The sequence below is a fragment of the Phocoena sinus genome, chromosome 11 (assembly GCF_008692025.1).
Source record: "Phocoena sinus isolate mPhoSin1 chromosome 11, mPhoSin1.pri, whole genome shotgun sequence".
NCBI lineage: Eukaryota > Metazoa > Chordata > Mammalia > Artiodactyla > Phocoenidae > Phocoena > Phocoena sinus.
The window spans coordinates 64,571,536-64,590,187 of NC_045773.1; the positions used below are offsets into that span (position 1 = coordinate 64,571,536).

General features: G+C 45.0%; 1 protein-coding gene across 2 annotated transcripts in view; it reads right to left on the minus strand.

The window, feature by feature from the left end:
- Positions 1 to 917: 917 nt before the first annotated feature.
- ILRUN (inflammation and lipid regulator with UBA-like and NBR1-like domains) overlaps positions 918 to 18,652 on the minus strand; it is a 123,817-nt gene continuing 106,082 nt past the window's right edge. For both annotated transcript variants that reach the window (XM_032648342.1, XM_032648341.1), the window contains exon 5: positions 918 to 4,234. In XM_032648342.1, coding sequence (XP_032504233.1) covers positions 4,199 to 4,234 — 36 coding nt within the window. In that variant the 3' untranslated portion in view covers positions 918 to 4,198. The remainder of the gene's footprint in view (positions 4,235 to 18,652) is intronic.

The following is an 18,652-nucleotide window of genomic DNA, read 5'->3' on the forward strand; positions in this document are numbered from 1 at the left end:
CTGCAATTATGTGAAAACAATACCAGCATCTGGGAACCGATGCCATGGGTCCAAGCCTGTAAGACAAGCAACTCCCTTCCCCCTGTGATCTCACTTTCCCTTCAACACAGAAAGGGTGATGATGTGACTGAGGACACAGTTGAGTTCTGAGTTCCTGCAGACATGAAGGGATGAATACAGTGAGCCCACAATTTGCTGATGTATCTGTCAATTAAGTTTCTTTCATGCTATGGACCACCGTGTAACCCACCTCCCCATCTCCAGAGGCCAAGGTGATAGGCCTGTCTCACATAAGTACGTGGGGGTAGGATCCAAGTTAGCTTGTCAACTGCCTGGAGTGTGGTCCCTAACTGGCTCTCGGGCTCCCAGACCAATTTGCAAAAAGGTACCTAATCCGTAATCCACCAGAGCCACTAAAGAAAGATGCATTTCCTCTTCTAAATCTAGTCCCAGCTGGCTCTGAGGACTCCCCAACTCGGCCTTGTCTGTTTCCCCAGTAGGAAGATGCCCATGGTGCTCTGCATTCATCCTGTGCAATTCCTGCATTCACACCTGTGCGCTGTGCCTGACACACAGTAAGTGCCCACACAATGCCTGCTGGCTGATACACACTAAGTTGGCCGGTACAGCTTATGTGCTGGGGATAGAGTAGGGCTCAACAGACGCATGGTAGGTAGCCTGCGGAGGCCACTGGAAAGAGTTTCACTTTTCTGGTCACCGGAAACCAGGAACGGCAGCAGATTTAATGATAATCCCAGGACTGATTTCACAAACATATAATGAACCGCAGGGTCTCAGTTTTCCCATATGCAAGAAGGAGAGACACAGAGACCAAAAAGCGCATATCACAGAGCCACTGGGGGGCCAAGCAGGTACACAGGGCTTCAGGGAGCAATAAACTCACTGACACACATGAAAACAGGGTTTTTTTTGGTGTGTGTTAATTTAATCATACAAATATTCATTTATACAGTAAGGAAAAACCTCCTCATCTTCATCTCCTCCCAGGCACCATAAGTCCCCACCACAAACACCCACCCAGCTTGCTTGCTGCACACCACTGTCCAGGTGGAGAAGGCAGCTACTGCTGCTCCAGCATTCACACGAGGAAACAAAGAAAAGGCGAGGCAGGGAGGGGTGGGGAATCAGCTTGCAGTTCTGGGCCCTGGCAACCCCACCACCCTCTCCCGCTGGGGCTCACATTGAATTTGGGGAGGTGCTTATTCTTATGCCCACTTCCCACCTTGGCCACCCTCGGGCCACTCCAGCTGTCTTGGTGAGGTTCTCTCCTGGCTGGAAGTGCCTTTGATGGACTTTAGGAAACGGCCAGTCCTTGCTGGGGGAAGAGAAGGCTGTTTCTTGTAGAAAATGCCCCAAATTCAACTGTCCCCATGGGAAAAAAGAAAAAAAGCATGCACACGTGCACACACATCCACACACACCTCACTCCGTGCACACAGACAGGTTCCTCCCAAGCCTGAGCCCCTCTGCCTCCCCCACTGGGCTCAGGTCCTTAAGGATGGTGCCTGCCTCACCTCGCGGGTGCCAGACACTGGTGGTCCTGCCCAGAGGCAGCCTGTCATTTGGTAAAGAGTCCAAGAGGAACTGAGACTACTGGGGCTGAGAGGGTAGCCTTTGCCACCCCACCAGGCAGTGGAAAAGAGGGGCTCTAAGGACTTGCTCAGAACCCAAACCAGCGAGAAGAGGCAGAATGAATGGTACTAACAGCCGCCAGGTCTTGGGGGAAACATGGACTCCTTCCGCCCCTACTCCATGGCTTGCACTCGCTCTGGCCTCTGCAAGGAGCTCACCTCTCCAAAGATGTGTACAGAAATGGTTTGTTCTTGGGAGGGAAGCCAACGTGCTTGGGACAACTACCTTGCCAGGTGAGACTGCCTAAAAGCAAGAGGAGGCGCAGGATCCCTCTGGCAGGGCCAGACCCACTGACGGTGATCTATGAAGCCACTGCTGAATAACGGCAGGCACCCCCTCCGGAGAAAAGGGGAAGGGGCACCTAGTGTGGGGCAGATGAGGAAGCCTGGAAACCAGGGGACGTAAAGCCTCCCATGATCCTGCAGGGGCAGATGGAGATGTGATGCTTTGAGGGCTATCAAGTGAGCAGAACGGCTGGGCATGTGTGGGCTCCAGGGTGGCGGTGTCCCAGGAGGTTGGCACCAACAGTGGCGGCAGTCTGGGCCCAATAGGGCCCTCAAACAAAAAGCCATTGTGAGCCCCTGGCTTGGACCTGTGGTGGCCTGGGCACCTCTGCTCTGCTGGGAATGGGGTGCTCTTTGTGTGCATAGAAAGTAGGTGCTCCAGTGTGAGCTCTAGTCCAGCCCCAGACCCAGCTGCACTGCCCTTTCAGCAGGCAGTCTCTACCCTCCCCTGGGGCTTCTCCAGTGGACCAATGTTTACTCCCCCTTTTATTTGGGGGGAGGTGGGGAGGCAAAGGGGGAATTTCATACAAGCTTTTCTCTCACAATCAAGCTTGGAAAACGCAACAGTCTCAGAAGAGGATGAGGAGGAACAAACAACACATGTTTTCGGAACTCAGACACCCAGAGACAGACAGGCAGGCAGACCCTCACTCACACCCAGGCTATATGACCCCTTGCAGCCAATCATCGACCTGGACTCCCTGCTGTCTCACACCCCCGGGGTGGGTGGGGGTGTGGTAACAGGCAGGTGACCCAGCAACCGCACCCTAGATCCATATCCCCCGGCTATCAAACGAACCAAGACTCGAGGGAAGGAGGGGGTGAGAAGAGAAGAGGGACTTTGCATATTCTTGTATCTTTGGCAGACAGCTGTTCTGGCCTGGTTTAAGCTTCCCATGGAGATATCCACATCTCAACCTGCTCGGAATCCACAGGATGCCAGTGGGGCTACCTGTCCCAGTGAGCAGCCAGCCAATCAACCTGTGCTCCGGCTGGGCTGTCCCTTGCCCGCCACCTCCCAATAACTAAGCATCCTGCTCAGGGCGGGGGTCCTTTCATTCCCAGCAAAATGTGGTCTCCAATATCACGCAGTCAGTAAGCGTGGCCCTTCCCCATGGCAAATTCCCCATCTGGGGCTACATTTTCATACCTTAACAGCTCAGCCTCCACTAACAGGCTGCAAAAACGCCACAAAGGACAACTGGAGAGAAACACAGGGAAGGGAGTTGTGTGACAACAGAGAAGCAGGGGACACCTTCACATTCGCCTGCTGCACACTCGCTGGTGAGCTGCACCAACACCCGTGTGTGTGCACACAGCACACACATATACGCAGCACAGAGGCAGCGTTCCCAGAGTGAATGTGGAGCCGCTGTGTACCAAGAATCCAAGAGAGCAGTAAGCGTGATGGCATTTCTCTCCGCCAAGAGAAACATGGAAGGAAAGCAATTCGAATTGTTACAAGTGTGTGCAGGAGGACACCTCTCAGCCTCACAAACTCCCACGTCACCCGAGATCTGTCCTCAAGGCTTCCTCTGCTGGCCACACAGGGAAGTTTGGTCTTCAGAGAGGTTCTGACGGTAACAAGCCACAGGGCTGACAAATACAAATGTCAAAGGTGTAAATCAACAGAAGATTAAAGAGAAAAGAAGAGGAAAAGCGTGATAACTCATGGGCTGATACCATTAAAAGCAAATGGGGTTGGAGACTCATGGAGTCAGGTGGCACGGCAGGTGTCCTCCTATAGCACTGACCCGCAGAGTCCCCAAGCAGGCCATGCCAGTTTTGAACCTGAATTGCTTCCAGAGCAAGCATTCTATAAACAGCATGTTATCCCTTATCTAAAAAAAAACAAAAATAGTGGGGAAAGGGGAAAAAATTAACATGTGCTCAAAACTACAACCTGTCTGTAGGCAAAATAATTTTTGTTTAAAAAGATGGCTTTTTTCCCCCATTTTAAACATTTTTTTCCTTCCCGAGCAACCTAATGACTTGTTAGACTGACACCTAATAAACAAAACCCAAACTGGCTGCATGGATTTCTTCTTGGTAGCCTCAACACCACTCCTGCGACTCGGCATTCACACACGCACACTGAGTTTACTCAAAACTAGTCTTTCTGATTCTTCCTCTTCTTCCAGGATGGGGGTCAGAGCCAGGGGTCCGTGCGATGTGGTCTGCAATCCAGAGGAACCCCTTGCCCTCCCCCCCAGAGTCAAGCCTTCTGTCTTTTGTTAATTTTTCTTCTTGCTGACACCCGTTTAAGACTGGCCGAAGGGGTAAGGCCCGTGGAGCCCCTGGAAGAGAGTGAACACAGTCAGTGATGGCAGACACAGCAGGTACAATGTGACAACCAAACCAAGTAAAAGAATCTACGGTTCCCAGTGAGCCCGAAGGAAGCTCCAAGGCACAAACAAGGCTTGAGGGTTGTCCTTGCCATGCAAATCTTCAGGAGGCCACATATCAGCACATTTCAAGTTTTTGCTAAGTGTTCTCCTGCAAACACACCATCCAAGAGAGGGGAGGCTGGTGGAGAGATTCTTCATCTTTCAAATTCTAGATCAACTGGTGCCAACTTTCCTCCACCCAGGTCACAAAGCCTGCCCTCCTTCTTGACAACATCTTAACCTCTGCTAAAGATCCTTGGACACCACTTTCTGCACCCTTAACCTCAGGTGCAGGCTACTGCTGGCTGATGGCACTTATATCAACAACACACACACTGGAGCAGAAAAAGCAACTGTCCACCGGGCACCTAGTGCAGACATGGCAGCAGGGGGTCTGCATACACTGTCTTTAGGTGTATTATTACACTCATTTGACTGATGCCTATCTGACTGCAGACATTAGGAGACTTGTTCAAAGCCACATGGGTAGTAAAAGGCAGAGCCAAGATTCAAACCCAAGTCTGATCTTTGCTCTCTTCACATTGCCTCTCCCTTGCCACATGATGATAAGGTGTACTCCAAATTCCCAAAGGTGTTTTCTATGCTGCTTGGCTGGTGGAGAAGGCATCATAGTCTCACTTTTCCCTTATGTTAAGAATGAGACACCAAGATGTGCCAACACAAAAAGTGGCCACACAAACTTGCTGGAGGATGTCTTGTGCCTCCCTCCACCTTCACATCTCTGTGGAGTGTGCTCCTTGAAAAGACCCAGTCAATGCCAAGACCTGGGAGGGCAAAGGTAACTGGTAACCAGCCTCACTAAAGGTCCTACACCCCAAACTGGCCCAGAAGCAGAGGGCCCTTGGACCAAGGGGACCAAATGGGTACGGAGAGCAGGTGGCACAGCCATAATCATGACAAATGACCAGAGGGGTTTCCCGATGCTTGACAGCTACGTTAAGTAAGAATCCTGAATCTAGGCACAACTGGGGTGAGGAGGCACAAGAATGACTGAGATGACATTTTCCATTAGCTTGGTAAGATGTGGACAGTCAGAATTTGATTATCTTTTAAAAATGACACTTGTCTTTGAAAAGAAATGTAAGTGCTTGGTTGCAGGGTTGCCAATGATTAGAATCCCTTTCCAGTATGACTTTGTTTGCTGCCATCTCTCTAGCACTTAGCATGGCACCTGTCCCTGAGCAAGCACCCGGCAAGTACTGTTGAATTAATAATTGAAAGAGAACAGGTATTTCTCTGACTACTACCTGGAGTGCCAGACCCTTCGAAGTCACAAGAATATTGGCCCTTCCAAACCAAGTTTTTAAACAGCCGCTTAGGCCTGGGGACACAAGTGTCTGTGTCATGCCATCCACCTGGTCACAGCCTCCCAGGTCCCAGAAGAGGCTGGGCTCCCTGGGAGTGGTCAGCTAGAGATGCACAACCTTCACAGTTTTCACTGCAATGGGCTGCGGGTCACGCAGAAGTGGGAGAAGGAGATCTGGGTTCTGATCCCCGCTTTGCACTAGCACACCAAATGACCATGAATAAAGTCCCTTCCCCTCATAGGATCTCAGATTCCTCCTTAAAACTTCCAGATTTAAGGTTCTAGGAGTTGACATAAAGTACCTAGCTCAGGAGGTTGAAAAACAGTGTTCTAAGAAAAAAATGCCCTTTGGTCATGCTTATTTAGACCAGAGGTCAAAGCTGCCAAAAATAGGGAGCATGAGATTAAAGCTCCCAGTTTTTTTCAGTGGAAAGCACTGAAATTGCTTTTGTCTTTTTTTTTTTCTCCCTCCATAAAAAGCCTCAAGAGACCAGAAATAGGCCTCAAGCTGCTTGGTGGTATCGCTGAAGAGCTGAACGTGGGAGACAGGCAGGCCAACACTGAAAAAGCATCAACTACGTGCCGCCAGGTGCTGCTGGAGCACTTGAACATGTTCTCTTTAATTCTCACAAAGATAAACTGAGACAAGTATGCTCTCCAAGCTCAGAGAGGTGAGGTAACCTGATCAAGAGCACAGAGCTGGTAAGCAAAGCAGTGGTCGTTAAAATGTCACGTTTGCCAGCCCCAAGTCAACCATGCCTCCAGCAGGCGAGCTGAGACTGTAACCATGTCAGTAGTCAGAGACCCACCCACTCAAACAAGTGTGGGCCGGACCAGCTAAAGGCTCTCAGACTCCATTTTGTGGGGCCTGGTTGGAGGGTCACAGGCCCCAGAGATGGAAATTAAAGAAGCTTAAAACAAGATGCTGGGCTTCCCTGGTGGCGCAGTGGCTGAGAGTCCACCTGCCGATGCAGGGGACGCGGGTTCGTGCCCCGGTCCGGGAAGATCCCACATGCCACGGAGCGGCTGGGCCCGTGAGCCATGGCCGCTGAGCCTGCGGGTCCGGAGCCTGTGCTCCCCAACGGGAGAGGCCACAACAGTGAGAGGCACGTGTATCGCAAACAAAAAACAAACAAACAAAAAAAAACACAAGCTGCTCTCAGTACTTCCCAACCAACATTCATTCATCCCAACAATCCAAGGAGAGCAACAAAGGCTCAGATTCCCATACGATTTAGAACCAATAAGACGCTCAAAAGTCTTTGTGCAGGAAAACATGCACAGAGAAAAGAAAGCAGAAAAACAAACAGCATTTGTTTTCTATGAATTTTTTCCCCCTTTACCCTAAATTTACCTGCTTTCCAGACCAAAGCTCCACACTCTTCACATAGGCCTTTATAAAGCAAGCACTAGCCTTGTGACTTGTCTGGAATGCTTGGAGAAGGGAGTTCATGACTTTGCCAAGGAGCTGTCGTGCATTCCCATTTTACAGATAAATGGATCCCATGCAATTGGCAGAGACAGCAATACAGACATGGGCATTTTCAGATTTCCACCTGAATGCCCTGGCCCTTAGACCATTCAGTGTAGTATTTAACTAGTTTAGATTAAGAATTAATGTTGATCCTCTATTTATTGACTGAGGTGCTGTGCCTTTTGGAAAGAAAAATGCTATCTAATTCCCTTTCATCCAGAGAATGGCATATTGGAGTTGTTGATGTTTAACTGGCGCAGAAACATGGCTTGAGGAACAACCTCTATTTTCCTTCCCCCCCAAATAAATTACTATCACTTCAAGAAAGAGAGAGGGAGCCAATTCTATCTCAGAATTACTTTATCATCTAGACTCCCCACATGCAGGATTACAGGTGTCACAAGTGGATCATAGAACACAGGCAATGCAACACCAGTTATAGAGAAAAAGCCTGGCGGAGATTCCAAGAACAGCTTGTCCAGGGCATCCGATGGCAGGAGGCCAAGCAGGAAGTGCCTTTCTTAAGAGTGGGATGAAGGTATATTTGAAACGAGATGCCCATCCACATTTTCAGGTTCCACTGGAGTTCCAAGACCCCATGTAACAGGTTCTGGTGGCTAATGTCTCCAACCCAAGCCCAAAAGTAGGGTTTGGCAATACAGATAGTGTTCACTGTCTTCTGGAGCCTAACAACTCTTCAACTTTTACCCACAGGAAAAGCAAATGCCAAACATTTTCATTAACCTGGTGGCATCCCTGATATCTCTCCTATAACAGGTGTGCCACTAATAAGGAAAACAGATCAAGGGATGGATGCATCAGATGGTACCACACAAAGCCCTGAATTAAACTCTTACAAGCAGAAATGGAGGCCATCACAGCATGAATACAAAACTCAGTTTGATGCAGAAAACCACCCTCTTCTCTATGAGGATTCACCTCTCACCACATAGGGACTAGCAGCAAGGCCGGATTTATGCATATTAATAGAGGGTGTAAATGACCAAGCCAAGAAAAGAACTCCTCTATCTGACTCCAGGTCTAAAGAGCAGCTCCCCAGGGTCAACTTGCACAGAAATGGCTTTTCAAAGGCTACATTTCTTGGGAGTAGCCCCACATCTGCTAGGGGACAAGAAAGTGTTCCTGGCGAAGGAGAGACAGCCTTTAGGTCCACAGGGGTTGAGGTGTTGCCTGTTTGCCTCAGTCTTCCCTAAGCTTTCACTGAACAGCTGTCATGGCTGTGAGCCCTGGGACCTAAATTTGACTTGGCTAGAGGGCAGGCGAGCCCTCTTAAAGCCTGGGAGCTCCATACCTGCCAGCTAAGACAGAGGGGCCTCCCTACTCGTGGGTGTCTGGGAAGAGACCTTGACTTCAAGCCAGCTCAATGATTACGGTAGTGGGGCCAGGTCCTGAGCTGAACTTCTGCAATGGAATAACTACTGTGAGTCATAATTTGGCTAATTTTCTAAAATATTTTTAAGAGAGAACACTTATAAAAGACAAGCAAGCTCAGTTTCACTCATCACAATCTCCTGAAAGGACAATTTAAGATCCAGTACTTGTGGGCCTGTCCTCAAAGCAAACTAAAAATAAAAACTATCTTTTTGATTTGTTTTTCACAGTAGTTTATAGTTGCCCCTGTGGAATAGTAGAGTCACTCCCAGCCGGTGATTTGGTTATCACTGATCTTATGTGAGTGGGTACCTACAATAACTTAAAAGTTCTTCCTAAAATTATACAGAAATCAAAATAACTTTTCCAAAAAGGAGTACTAAAAAAACAGGAAACTATTTTGTTTCAGATAGAATGTATTTTTTTTAAAGAACTTTTAAAAAAATTATTTATTTATTTAGGCTGTGCTGGGTCTTAGCTGCAGCACACGGGATCTTCATTGCAGCATGTTTAGTTGCAGCACGAGGGATCTTTAGTTGCAGCATGAGGATTTCTTAGTTTTGGCATGCACGTGGGATCTAGTTCCCTGACCAGGGATTGAACCCGGGCCCCCTGCACTGGGAGCATGGAGTCTTACCCACTGGACCACCAGGGAAGTCCCTCAGCTAGAATATTTTTAGACATTTACTCATCAATGTTCAGCAGTAGGGAGTACAATGCTATCAGAAGAGAAAGCTGCCCTTTTACGACAGTGGAACCTGTTTCTTTTTTTCTTTTCTTTTCTTTTCTTATTTTGGCCGTACCACGCACGTGGCACATGGGATCCTAGTTCCCTGACCAGGGATTGAACCCACACCCCCTGCATTAGAAGTACAGTCTTAACCACTGGACTGACCGTCAGGAAAGTCCAGTGAAACCTGTTTCTGCCAGTTATTTGTACCTTGCACATAGTAAGACACAAGTGTCAGTAAAATGAATGAATGAATGAACTGTGAAATACTCTGCACTGCTGAGCCATCTCTGTTTAACCTTCCAGGAGAAAAAAAAAAAAAAGAAGGCTAAAATTCCTAATGAAACAACAATGTCTTATGAGGGCTTTTGAGGGTACTCTTTCTATATGAAAGCCTGTTTAGATAAAGCACCACAACATGAAAACTTTCACATACCTGTCTTATTTTGCTTTTATTTGTGATTTGATTTAAATAAATAAAAAGGTTCACACTGGTTAATAAAAAGAGAGGAGCGTTTGCTGCATGACTGTGAAATAATATGCTCTCGAAGTGTATACTGATGGCAGCATCAGATAACACCACCAGGGCCCTCCTCCTCCTTTCTCATTTCCTGGGCCAGTCCCAGTCTGCGCTTTGCCCACCTAGTGCTCCTTTTGTATCATTTATGTACACTGAATGCAAACACAGAAGAATACAGGGTTTAGTATTAAGTTCTGTCCTGATCCTGTACTGCAAACATGGTGTGGTGAGGCCCTGCTCATGGGGCTGGCTTGGCTGGCAAGGGCCAGAGACTGACCAAGCCCTGATCGAACCCACTTGTCTCTCATTAATTAGAAATCAAGTCTGTACTGGAGTAATGGGCAGGGCAATGAGGACTCTTCTCTCAGGAGCACTCAAAGCAGCGCCCTTCCCTCGACGGATGCTGACCGCACAAGAAGGCTTGCTGGTGGAATATCAGGGCCAGATCATCATGATGGGAACTTCTGCAGATGCTTTAACACTGGTGTTCAAGTCACTTTCAAGTGACAGTCCTCAAAATTTCAAAGATGCAGTGGCTGAAGACAAGTATGAGAACAAGCCAAAGAAAAGAAAATAAACGTACTTTTATGCATGAAGGCTGCTCATGGGGCAGGCTCAGTTCACAGCCTACTGATTGTGCCAAGTTGTGCTTAAAAGCGTAACTCAGTTATAAGCGTGGTGAACTGTTTAAAAAGCCCTGTAAAAGCATTTTTTATACTTATCCCTGTAACACAGTTTTTCTGTTGCTCTTAACTAACTTCTACAGTCCTGCTGGGGACCTTCACATCTATCCATCCATCCTCCCTCTAACCACCCATCCAATCCTTTGCCATGCATCCATCCTCTGTTCTTCCTCCATCATCCACCTTTCCATCCTCCCTCCAGACATCCTCCATCTTCCTTCCATTCTTCCTCTGTCATTCATTCTCCCATCCCCCCAAGCTCCCCATGGCCAAAGGGAACTCCCAGAGCCTTCACCTACCCCCTGACAAATCAAGAAAATCACCAGGAAGAATAAGACTCAAACATAATTGTGAATGAAAAGATATTATTTAAAGTCCTACAAGGAGATGAAGGATGTTGGTTGAGTTTGACTTCCCTTTCATTAAAAACTTCAGAAAAGGCTATTTGCTATTTGAAATTCTAGTCCCCAAGATCTCATGTAATAGCAAGTGTGCTAGAATCCAGGTGAGATGCAGGCTCTCTCATGGCCATCTCTTAGGGTAGAGGAGATTCCTAGAAAGGAAGAAAGAAGTGATAAGAGTCTCACTGGGGAGAACACCTAAAAGGAGAGAACACTTATCCAAGTTCCCGGCCATGTGGCCATTGGTGCTGTACTATGGGAGTCCTGAGGCACAGGGTGAGGCTGCTGGTCCCAATTCCTCTCAGAATTTCCATTCAAGCTCCTGTACACTTTCCTTACATGCCACTGTCTCCCCCACCTCTCTTACAATTAATTCACAGTATCACCTCCCCGCACCTCCACCCCAGCCAATGGCTGGCTGATTGAGGGAGAATAAACTGTCTTTCCTTCAGCCATATTTGGTTTCATCTTGCCACCCCCCTGCTCAAAAGCATTGCTAGCACTCTGATTCCTCTCCCATTAAAGGTGAACTCTTCTTTGCTTGGCTTTCAAAGGTCTTCCTCCAAAATTCACCCCATCCTCTTTAAGCACACCTCACTCACCACAATCAGGCTGGCCAGTATCCCCTGAACACACCCTGCCTGTGAATGCCTCTGGGCCTTCCTGCATGTGACTCCTTTTCCCTCCAATTCGGTTTGAATCTATCATTTCTTTCTTTCTTTTTTTTCTCTTGGCCGCACTGCATGTCATGTGGGATTTTAGTTCCCCGACCAGGGATCGAACCTGTGCCCCCTGCAGTGGAAATGCAGAGTTCTAACCATTGGACTGCCAGGGAAGTCCCAGCTTGAACCTATCATTCACCAAGGTATCATTTTCCTGGCTACTCCAAACCTCATTGTTTTCTCCTTCCTCCAAACTCAAGAGCACTTAAAACTCATCTGGAACTCAATATACTCCATCTTTACTGGTCTCATTCTTTCCTATGAGCTAGTCACATCTAAGTAATCAGACAGTAAATTCTTTGACAATAAGGAAGTATTAGCACAGGCTGAGGAACCTAGGAGGCCTCCCTTATTGACTAAATAATATCAAACCTCTCTCTGTTAAAGTACTTTTTTTTTTTGCGGTACATGGGCCTCTCACTGTTGTGGCCTCTCTCGTTGTGGAGCACAGGCTCTGGATGCGCAGGCTCAGCGGCCATGGCTCACGGGCCCAGCCGCTCCGCGGCATGTGGGATCTTCCCGGACCGGGGCACAAACCCGTGTCCCCTGCATCGGCAGGCGGACTCTCAACCACTGCGCTCCAGGGAAGCCCCTGTTAAAGTAGTTTTGATGAATGTCCACAGCTTTGAAAAGGGTCTCGCTTTCAGTCGAGCTCTAAGGAAGCCCATACTTTCCCCTGATGTACAGCAGCCTTTTACATTGTGCACCTGGTCCTGCTGGAATACAATCAGAGCACACTTAGCAAAGAACAAGTCACTGAAACCTGAGCATCTACACCAGACACAAATCCTCACACTTTTTAAAAATTAATCATCAATTTTATACACATCACTGTATACATGTCAATCCTAATCACCCAATTCATCACCCCTCCCACACAGCTTTCCCGCCTTGGTGTCCATACGTTTGTTCTCTACATCTGTGTCTCAATTTCTGCCCTGCAAACCAGTTCATCTGTACCATTTTTTTTTTTTTTTTTTTTTTTTGCGGTACGCGGGCCTCTCACTGTTGTGGCCTCTCCCATTGCGGAGCACAGGCTCCGGACACGCAGGCTCAGCGGCCATGGCTCAGGGGCCCAGCCGCTCAGCGGCATGTGGGACCTCCCCGGACTGGGGCACGAACCCGTGTCCCCTGCATCGGCAGGCAGGCTCTCAACCACTGCGCCACCAGGGAAGCCCCTGTACCATTTTTCTAGGTTCAACATGTATGCATTAATATACAATATTTGTTTTTCTCTTTCTGACTTACTTCACTCTGTATGACAGTCTCTAGATCCATCCACGTCTCAACAAATGACCCAATTTCGTTCCTTTTTATGGCTGAGTAATATTCCATCATATATATGTGCCACATCTTTATCCATTCGTCTGTCGACGGGCATTCAGATTGCTTCCATAACCTGGCTATTGTAAATAGTGCTGCAATGAACACTGGGGTGCATGTGCCTTTTTAAATTGTGAAATTCTCCGGGTATATGCCGAGTAGTGGGATTGCAGGGTCATATGGTAATTCTATTTTTAGTTTTTTAAGGAACCTCCATATTGTTCTCCATACTGACTGTATCAGTTTACATTCCCACCAACAATGCAAGAGGGTTCCCTTTTCTCCACACCCTCTCCAGCATTTGTTGTTCGTAGATTTTCTGATGAAGCCCATTCTAACTGGTGTGAGGTGGATACCTCATTGTAGTTTTGATTTGCATTTCTCTAATAATTAGTGATGTTGAGCAGCTTTTCATGTGCTTCTTGGCCATCTGTATGTCTTCTTTGGAGAAATGTCTATTTAGGTCTTCTGCCCCTTTTTGGACTGGGTTGTTTGTTTTTTTAATATCGAGCTGCATGAGCTGTTTATATATTTTGGAGATGAATCCTTTGTCTGTTGATTCATATGCAAATATTTTCTCCCATTCTGAGGGTTGTCTTTTCATCTTGTTTATGGTTTCCTTTGCTGTGCAAAAGCTTTTAAGCTTGTTTATTTGTTTATTTTTGTTTTTATTTCCATTACTCTAGGAGGTGGATAAAAAAAGATCTTGCTGTGATTTATGTCAAAGAGTGTTCTTCCTATGTTTTCCTCTAAGACTTTTATAGTGTCTGGTCTTACATTTAGGTCTCTAATCCATTTTGAGTTTATTTTTGTGTATGGTGTTAGGGAATGTTCAATTTCATTCTTTTAGATGTAGCTGTCCAGTTTTTCCAGCACCACTTATTGAAGAGACTGTCTTTTCTCCATTGTATATCCTTGCCTCCTTTGTCATAGATTAGTTGACCATAGGTGTGTGGGTTTACCTCTGGGCTTCCTATCTTGTTCCATTGATCTTTGTTTCTGTTTTTGTGCCAGTACCATATTGTCTTGATTACTGTAGCTTTGTAGTATAGTCTGAAGTCAGGGAGTCTGATTCCTCCAGCTCTGTTTTTTTCCCTCAGGACTGCTTTGGCTATTCAGGGTCTTTTGTGTCTCCATACAAATTTTAAGATTTTTTGTTCTAGTTCTGTAAAAACTGCCATTGGTAATTTGATAGGGATTGCATTGAATCTGTAGATTGCTTTGGGTAGTACAGTCATTTTCACAATATTGATTCTTCCAATCCAAGAACATGGTATATCTCTCCATCTGTATCATCTTTAATTTCTTTCATCAGGGTCTTATAGTTTTCTGCATACAGGTCTTCTGTCTCCCTAGGTAGGATTATTCCTAGGCATTTAATTATTTTTGTTGCACTGGTAAATGGGTGTTTCCTTTATTTCTCTTTCAGATTTTTCATCATTAGTGTATAGGAATGCAGGATATTTCTGTGCATTGATTTTGTATCCTGCTACTTTACCAAATTCATTGATTAGCTCTAGTAGTTTTCTGGTGGCATCCTTAGGATTCTCTATGTATAGTATCATGTCATCTGCAAACAGTGACAGTTTTACTTCTTCTTTTCCAATCTGTATTCCTTTTATTTCTTTTTCTTCTCTGATTGCCAAGACTAGGACTTCCAAAAGTATGTTGAATAATAGCGGTAAGAGTGGACATCCTTGTCTTGTTCCTGATCTTAGAGGAAATGCTTTCAGTTTTTCACCATTGAGAATGATGTTTGTTGTGGGTTTGTCATATATGGCCTTTATTATGTTGAGGTAGGTTCCCTCTATGCCCACTTTCTGGAGAGTTTTTATCATAAATGGGTGTTGAATTTTGTCAAAAGCTTTTTCTGCATCTATTGAGATTATCATATGGTTTTTCTTCTTCAATTTGTTAATATGGTGTATCACATTGATTGATTTGCATATACTGAAGAATCCTTGCATCCCTGGGATAAATCCCACTTGATCATGGTGTATGATCCTTTTAACGTGTTGTTGGATTCTGTTTGCTAGTATTTTGTTGAGGATTTTTGCATCTATATTCATCAGTGACATTGGTCTGTAATTTTCTTTTTTTGTAGTATGTTTGCCTGGTTTTGGTATCAGGGTGATGGTGGGCTCATAGAATGAGTTTAGGAGTTTTCTTTCCTCTGCAATTTTTTGGAAGCATTTAAGAAGGATGGGTGTTAGCTCTTCTCTAAATGTTTGATAGAATTCACCTGTGAAGCCATCTGGTCCTGGACTTTTGTTTGTCGGAAGATTTTTAATCACAGTTTCAATTTCATTACTTGTGACTGGTCTGTTCATATTTTCTATTTCTTCTTGGTTCAGTCTTGGAAGGTTATATCTTTCTAAGAATTTGTCCATTTCTTCCAAGTTGTCCATTTTATTGGCATAGAGTTGCCTGTCTCTTAGGATGCTCTGTATTTCTGTGGTGTCTGTTGTAACTTCTCCTTTTTCATTTCTAATTTTATTGATTTGAGTCCTCTCCCTCTTTTTCTTGATGAGTCTGGCTAATGGTTTATCAATTTTGTTTATCTTCTCAAAGAACCAGCTTTTAGTTTTATTGATCTTTGCTACTGTTTTCTTTGTTTCTATTTCAGTTATTTCTGCTCTGATCTTTATGATTTCTTTCCTTCTGCTAACTTTGGGTTTTGCTTGTTCTTCTTTCTCTAGTCTCTTTAGGTGTTACGGTTAGATTATTTATTTGAGACTTTTCTTGTTTCTTGAGGTAGGCTTTTATAGCTATAAACTTCCCTCTTAGAACTGCTTTTGCTGCATCCCATAGGTTTTGGATTGTGGTGTTTTCATTGTCATTTGTCTCTAGGTATTTTTTGATTTCCCCTTTGATTTCTTCAATGATCTCTTGGTTATTTAGTAACGCACTGTTTAGCCTCCATGTGTCTGTGTTTTTTACGTTTTTTCCCTGTAACTGATTTCTAATCTCATAGCGTTGTGGTCAGAAAAGATGCTTGATATAATTTCAATTTTCTTAAATTTACTGAGGCTTGATTTGTGACCCAAGATGTGATCTATCCTGGAGAATGTTCCATGCACACTTGAGAAGAAAGTGTAATCTGCTGTTTTTGGATGGAATGTCCTAGAAATATCAATTAAATCTATCTGTTCTATTTTGTCATTTAAAGCTTGTGCTTCCTTATTTATTTTCTGTTTGGATGATCTGTGCATTGGTGTAAGTGAGGTGGTAAAGTCTCCCATTATTATTGTGTTACTGTCCATTTCTTCTTTTATAGCTGTTAGCAGTTGCCTTATGTACTGAGGTGCTCCTATGTTGGGTGCATATATATTTATAATTGTTATATCTTCTTCTTGGATTGATCCCTTGATCATTATGTAGTGTCCTTCCTTGTCTATTGTAACATTCTTTATTTTAAAGTCTATTTTACCTGATATGAGTATTGTTATTTCAGCTTTCTTTTGATTGCCATTTGCATGGAATATCTTTTTCCATCCCCTCACTTTCAGTCTGTATGCGTCCCTAGGTCTGAAGTGGGTCTCTTGTAGACAGCATATATATGGGTCTTGTTTTTGTATCCATTCAGCGAGCCTGTGTCTTTTGGTTGGAGCATTTAATCCATTCACGTTTAAGGTAATTATCGATATGTATGTTCCTATGACCATTTTCTTAATTGTTTTGGGTTTGTTTTTGTAGGGCCTTTTCTTCTCTTGTGTTTCCCACTTAGAGAAGTTCCTTTAGCATTTGTCGTAGAGCTGAATTCTCTTAGCTTTTGCTTGTCTGTAAAGGTTTTGATTTCTCCGTCGAATCTGAATGAGATCCTTGCCGGGTAGAGTAAAATTAGTTGTAGGTTCCTCCCTTTCATCACTTTAAGTATATCATGCCACTCCCTTCTGGCTTGTAGAGTTTCTGCTGAGAAATCAGCTGTTAACCTTATGGGAGTTCCCTTGTATGTTATTTTTCCCTTACTGCTTTCAATAATTTTTCTTTGTCTTTAATTTTGCCAATTTGATTACTATGTTTCTCAGCGTGTTTCTCCTTGGGTTTATCCTGTATGGGACTAGCTGAGTTTCCTGGACTTAGGTGGCTATTTTCTTTCCCACGTTAGGGACGTTTTCGACTATAATCTCTTCAAATATTTTCTTGCGTCCTTTCTCTCTCTCTTCTCCTCTGGGACCCCTATAGTGCGAATGTTGTTGCGTTTAATGTTGTCCCAAAGGTCTCTTAGGCTGTCTTCATTTTTTTTTTTTTTTTTTTTTTGCATTACACGGGCCTCTCACTGTTGTGGCCTCTCCCGTTGCGGAGCACAGGCTCCGGATGCGCAGGCTCAGCGGCCATGGCTCACGGGCCCAGCCGCTCCACGGCATGTGGGATCTTCCCGGAACGGGCCATGAACCCATGTCCCCTGCATCGGCAGGTGGACTCTCAATCACTCCGCCACTAGGGAAGCCCTGTCTTCATTTCACTCTTATTTCTTTATTCTGTTCTGCATCAGTGAATTCCACCATTCTGTCTTCCAGGTCAGTTATCCGTTCTTCTGCCTCAGTTATTCTGCTATTGATTCCTTCTAGTGTAGTTTTCATTTCAGTTACTGTATTGTTCATCTCTGTTTGTTCTTTAATTCTTCTAGGTCTTTGTTAAACATTTCTTGCATCTTCTCGTTCTTTGCCTCCATTGTTTTTCCGAGGTTCTGGATCATCTTCACTATCATTACTCTGAATTCTTTTTCTGGAAGGTTGCCTATCTCCACTTCATTTAGTTGTTTTTCTGGGGTTTTATCTTGTTCCTTCATCTGGTACATAGCCCTCTGCCTTTTCATCTTGTCTATATTCCTGTGAATGTGGTTTTTGTTCCACAGGCTGCAGGACTGTGGTTCTTCTTGCTTCTGCTGTCTGCCCTCTGGTGGATAAGGCTATGTAACCTCATACTTTTGAATTATACTTATCTGCTTGAATTTCACCAGTCCCACTTTGAGAATTTTCATCAGAAATTAAAATGCTAAATTCAGAGTACAGGGAAAAGAATACGTCGTTACAACTGAAGTAAAATATGCTATCTTGGGAACACTAGCTCTGTTTCAGCTACAAGACTGCCCAGCATCAGCTCAGCCTATAACAATGCTCAGAGTCCCAAAGCAAAGAAGATGGAGCTGAACGTTCTACTTTGAAGCTGTTGAGGTACAAAAGAGAGAGTTCCTGGAAATACTTTTTATTCTCAGTCAGATAGTAATGTTACAAACAACAAAAGACATTTTCTAAGGCTCACAGTGTTTGCTTGATTTATTTTTAAAATGCACACATGACCCATGCCAATGCAAACACCAACAAGGCTGGGAGGACTTTGCTGGTTCCTCAGGGTTTTCAAAAGAGAGACATCTTAATATCATTAAACCAGAGTTTCCTGGCAAACCCCTTCTGTACAGAATGTGCTAATTTGCCAGCGAAAAGGGGCAGGTTCCTCAGTTGCTGGGCACTGCTTCCTTCTTGGTCACAAATTCTTTCGTAGCTCCTGAAGATGAACAAGAAGGTCTCTACAACCTGACACTAAGTGTATAAACTACCTTCAGAGAACAGCAAACAAACTTTGCTTCTGCCAGCAAGCCTCAGCATAGTGTGGTGTAGAAGAACACGAGGCTCCAACTGGGTTCCCTGGGTTCCAGCCCATGGCCCATCCCCAATTTGCTGTGTGAATGTGAGCAAGTCACTTACAACTTCCTTATTGTTTTGTCAAATGAAGAGTATAACTAACTACAAAAG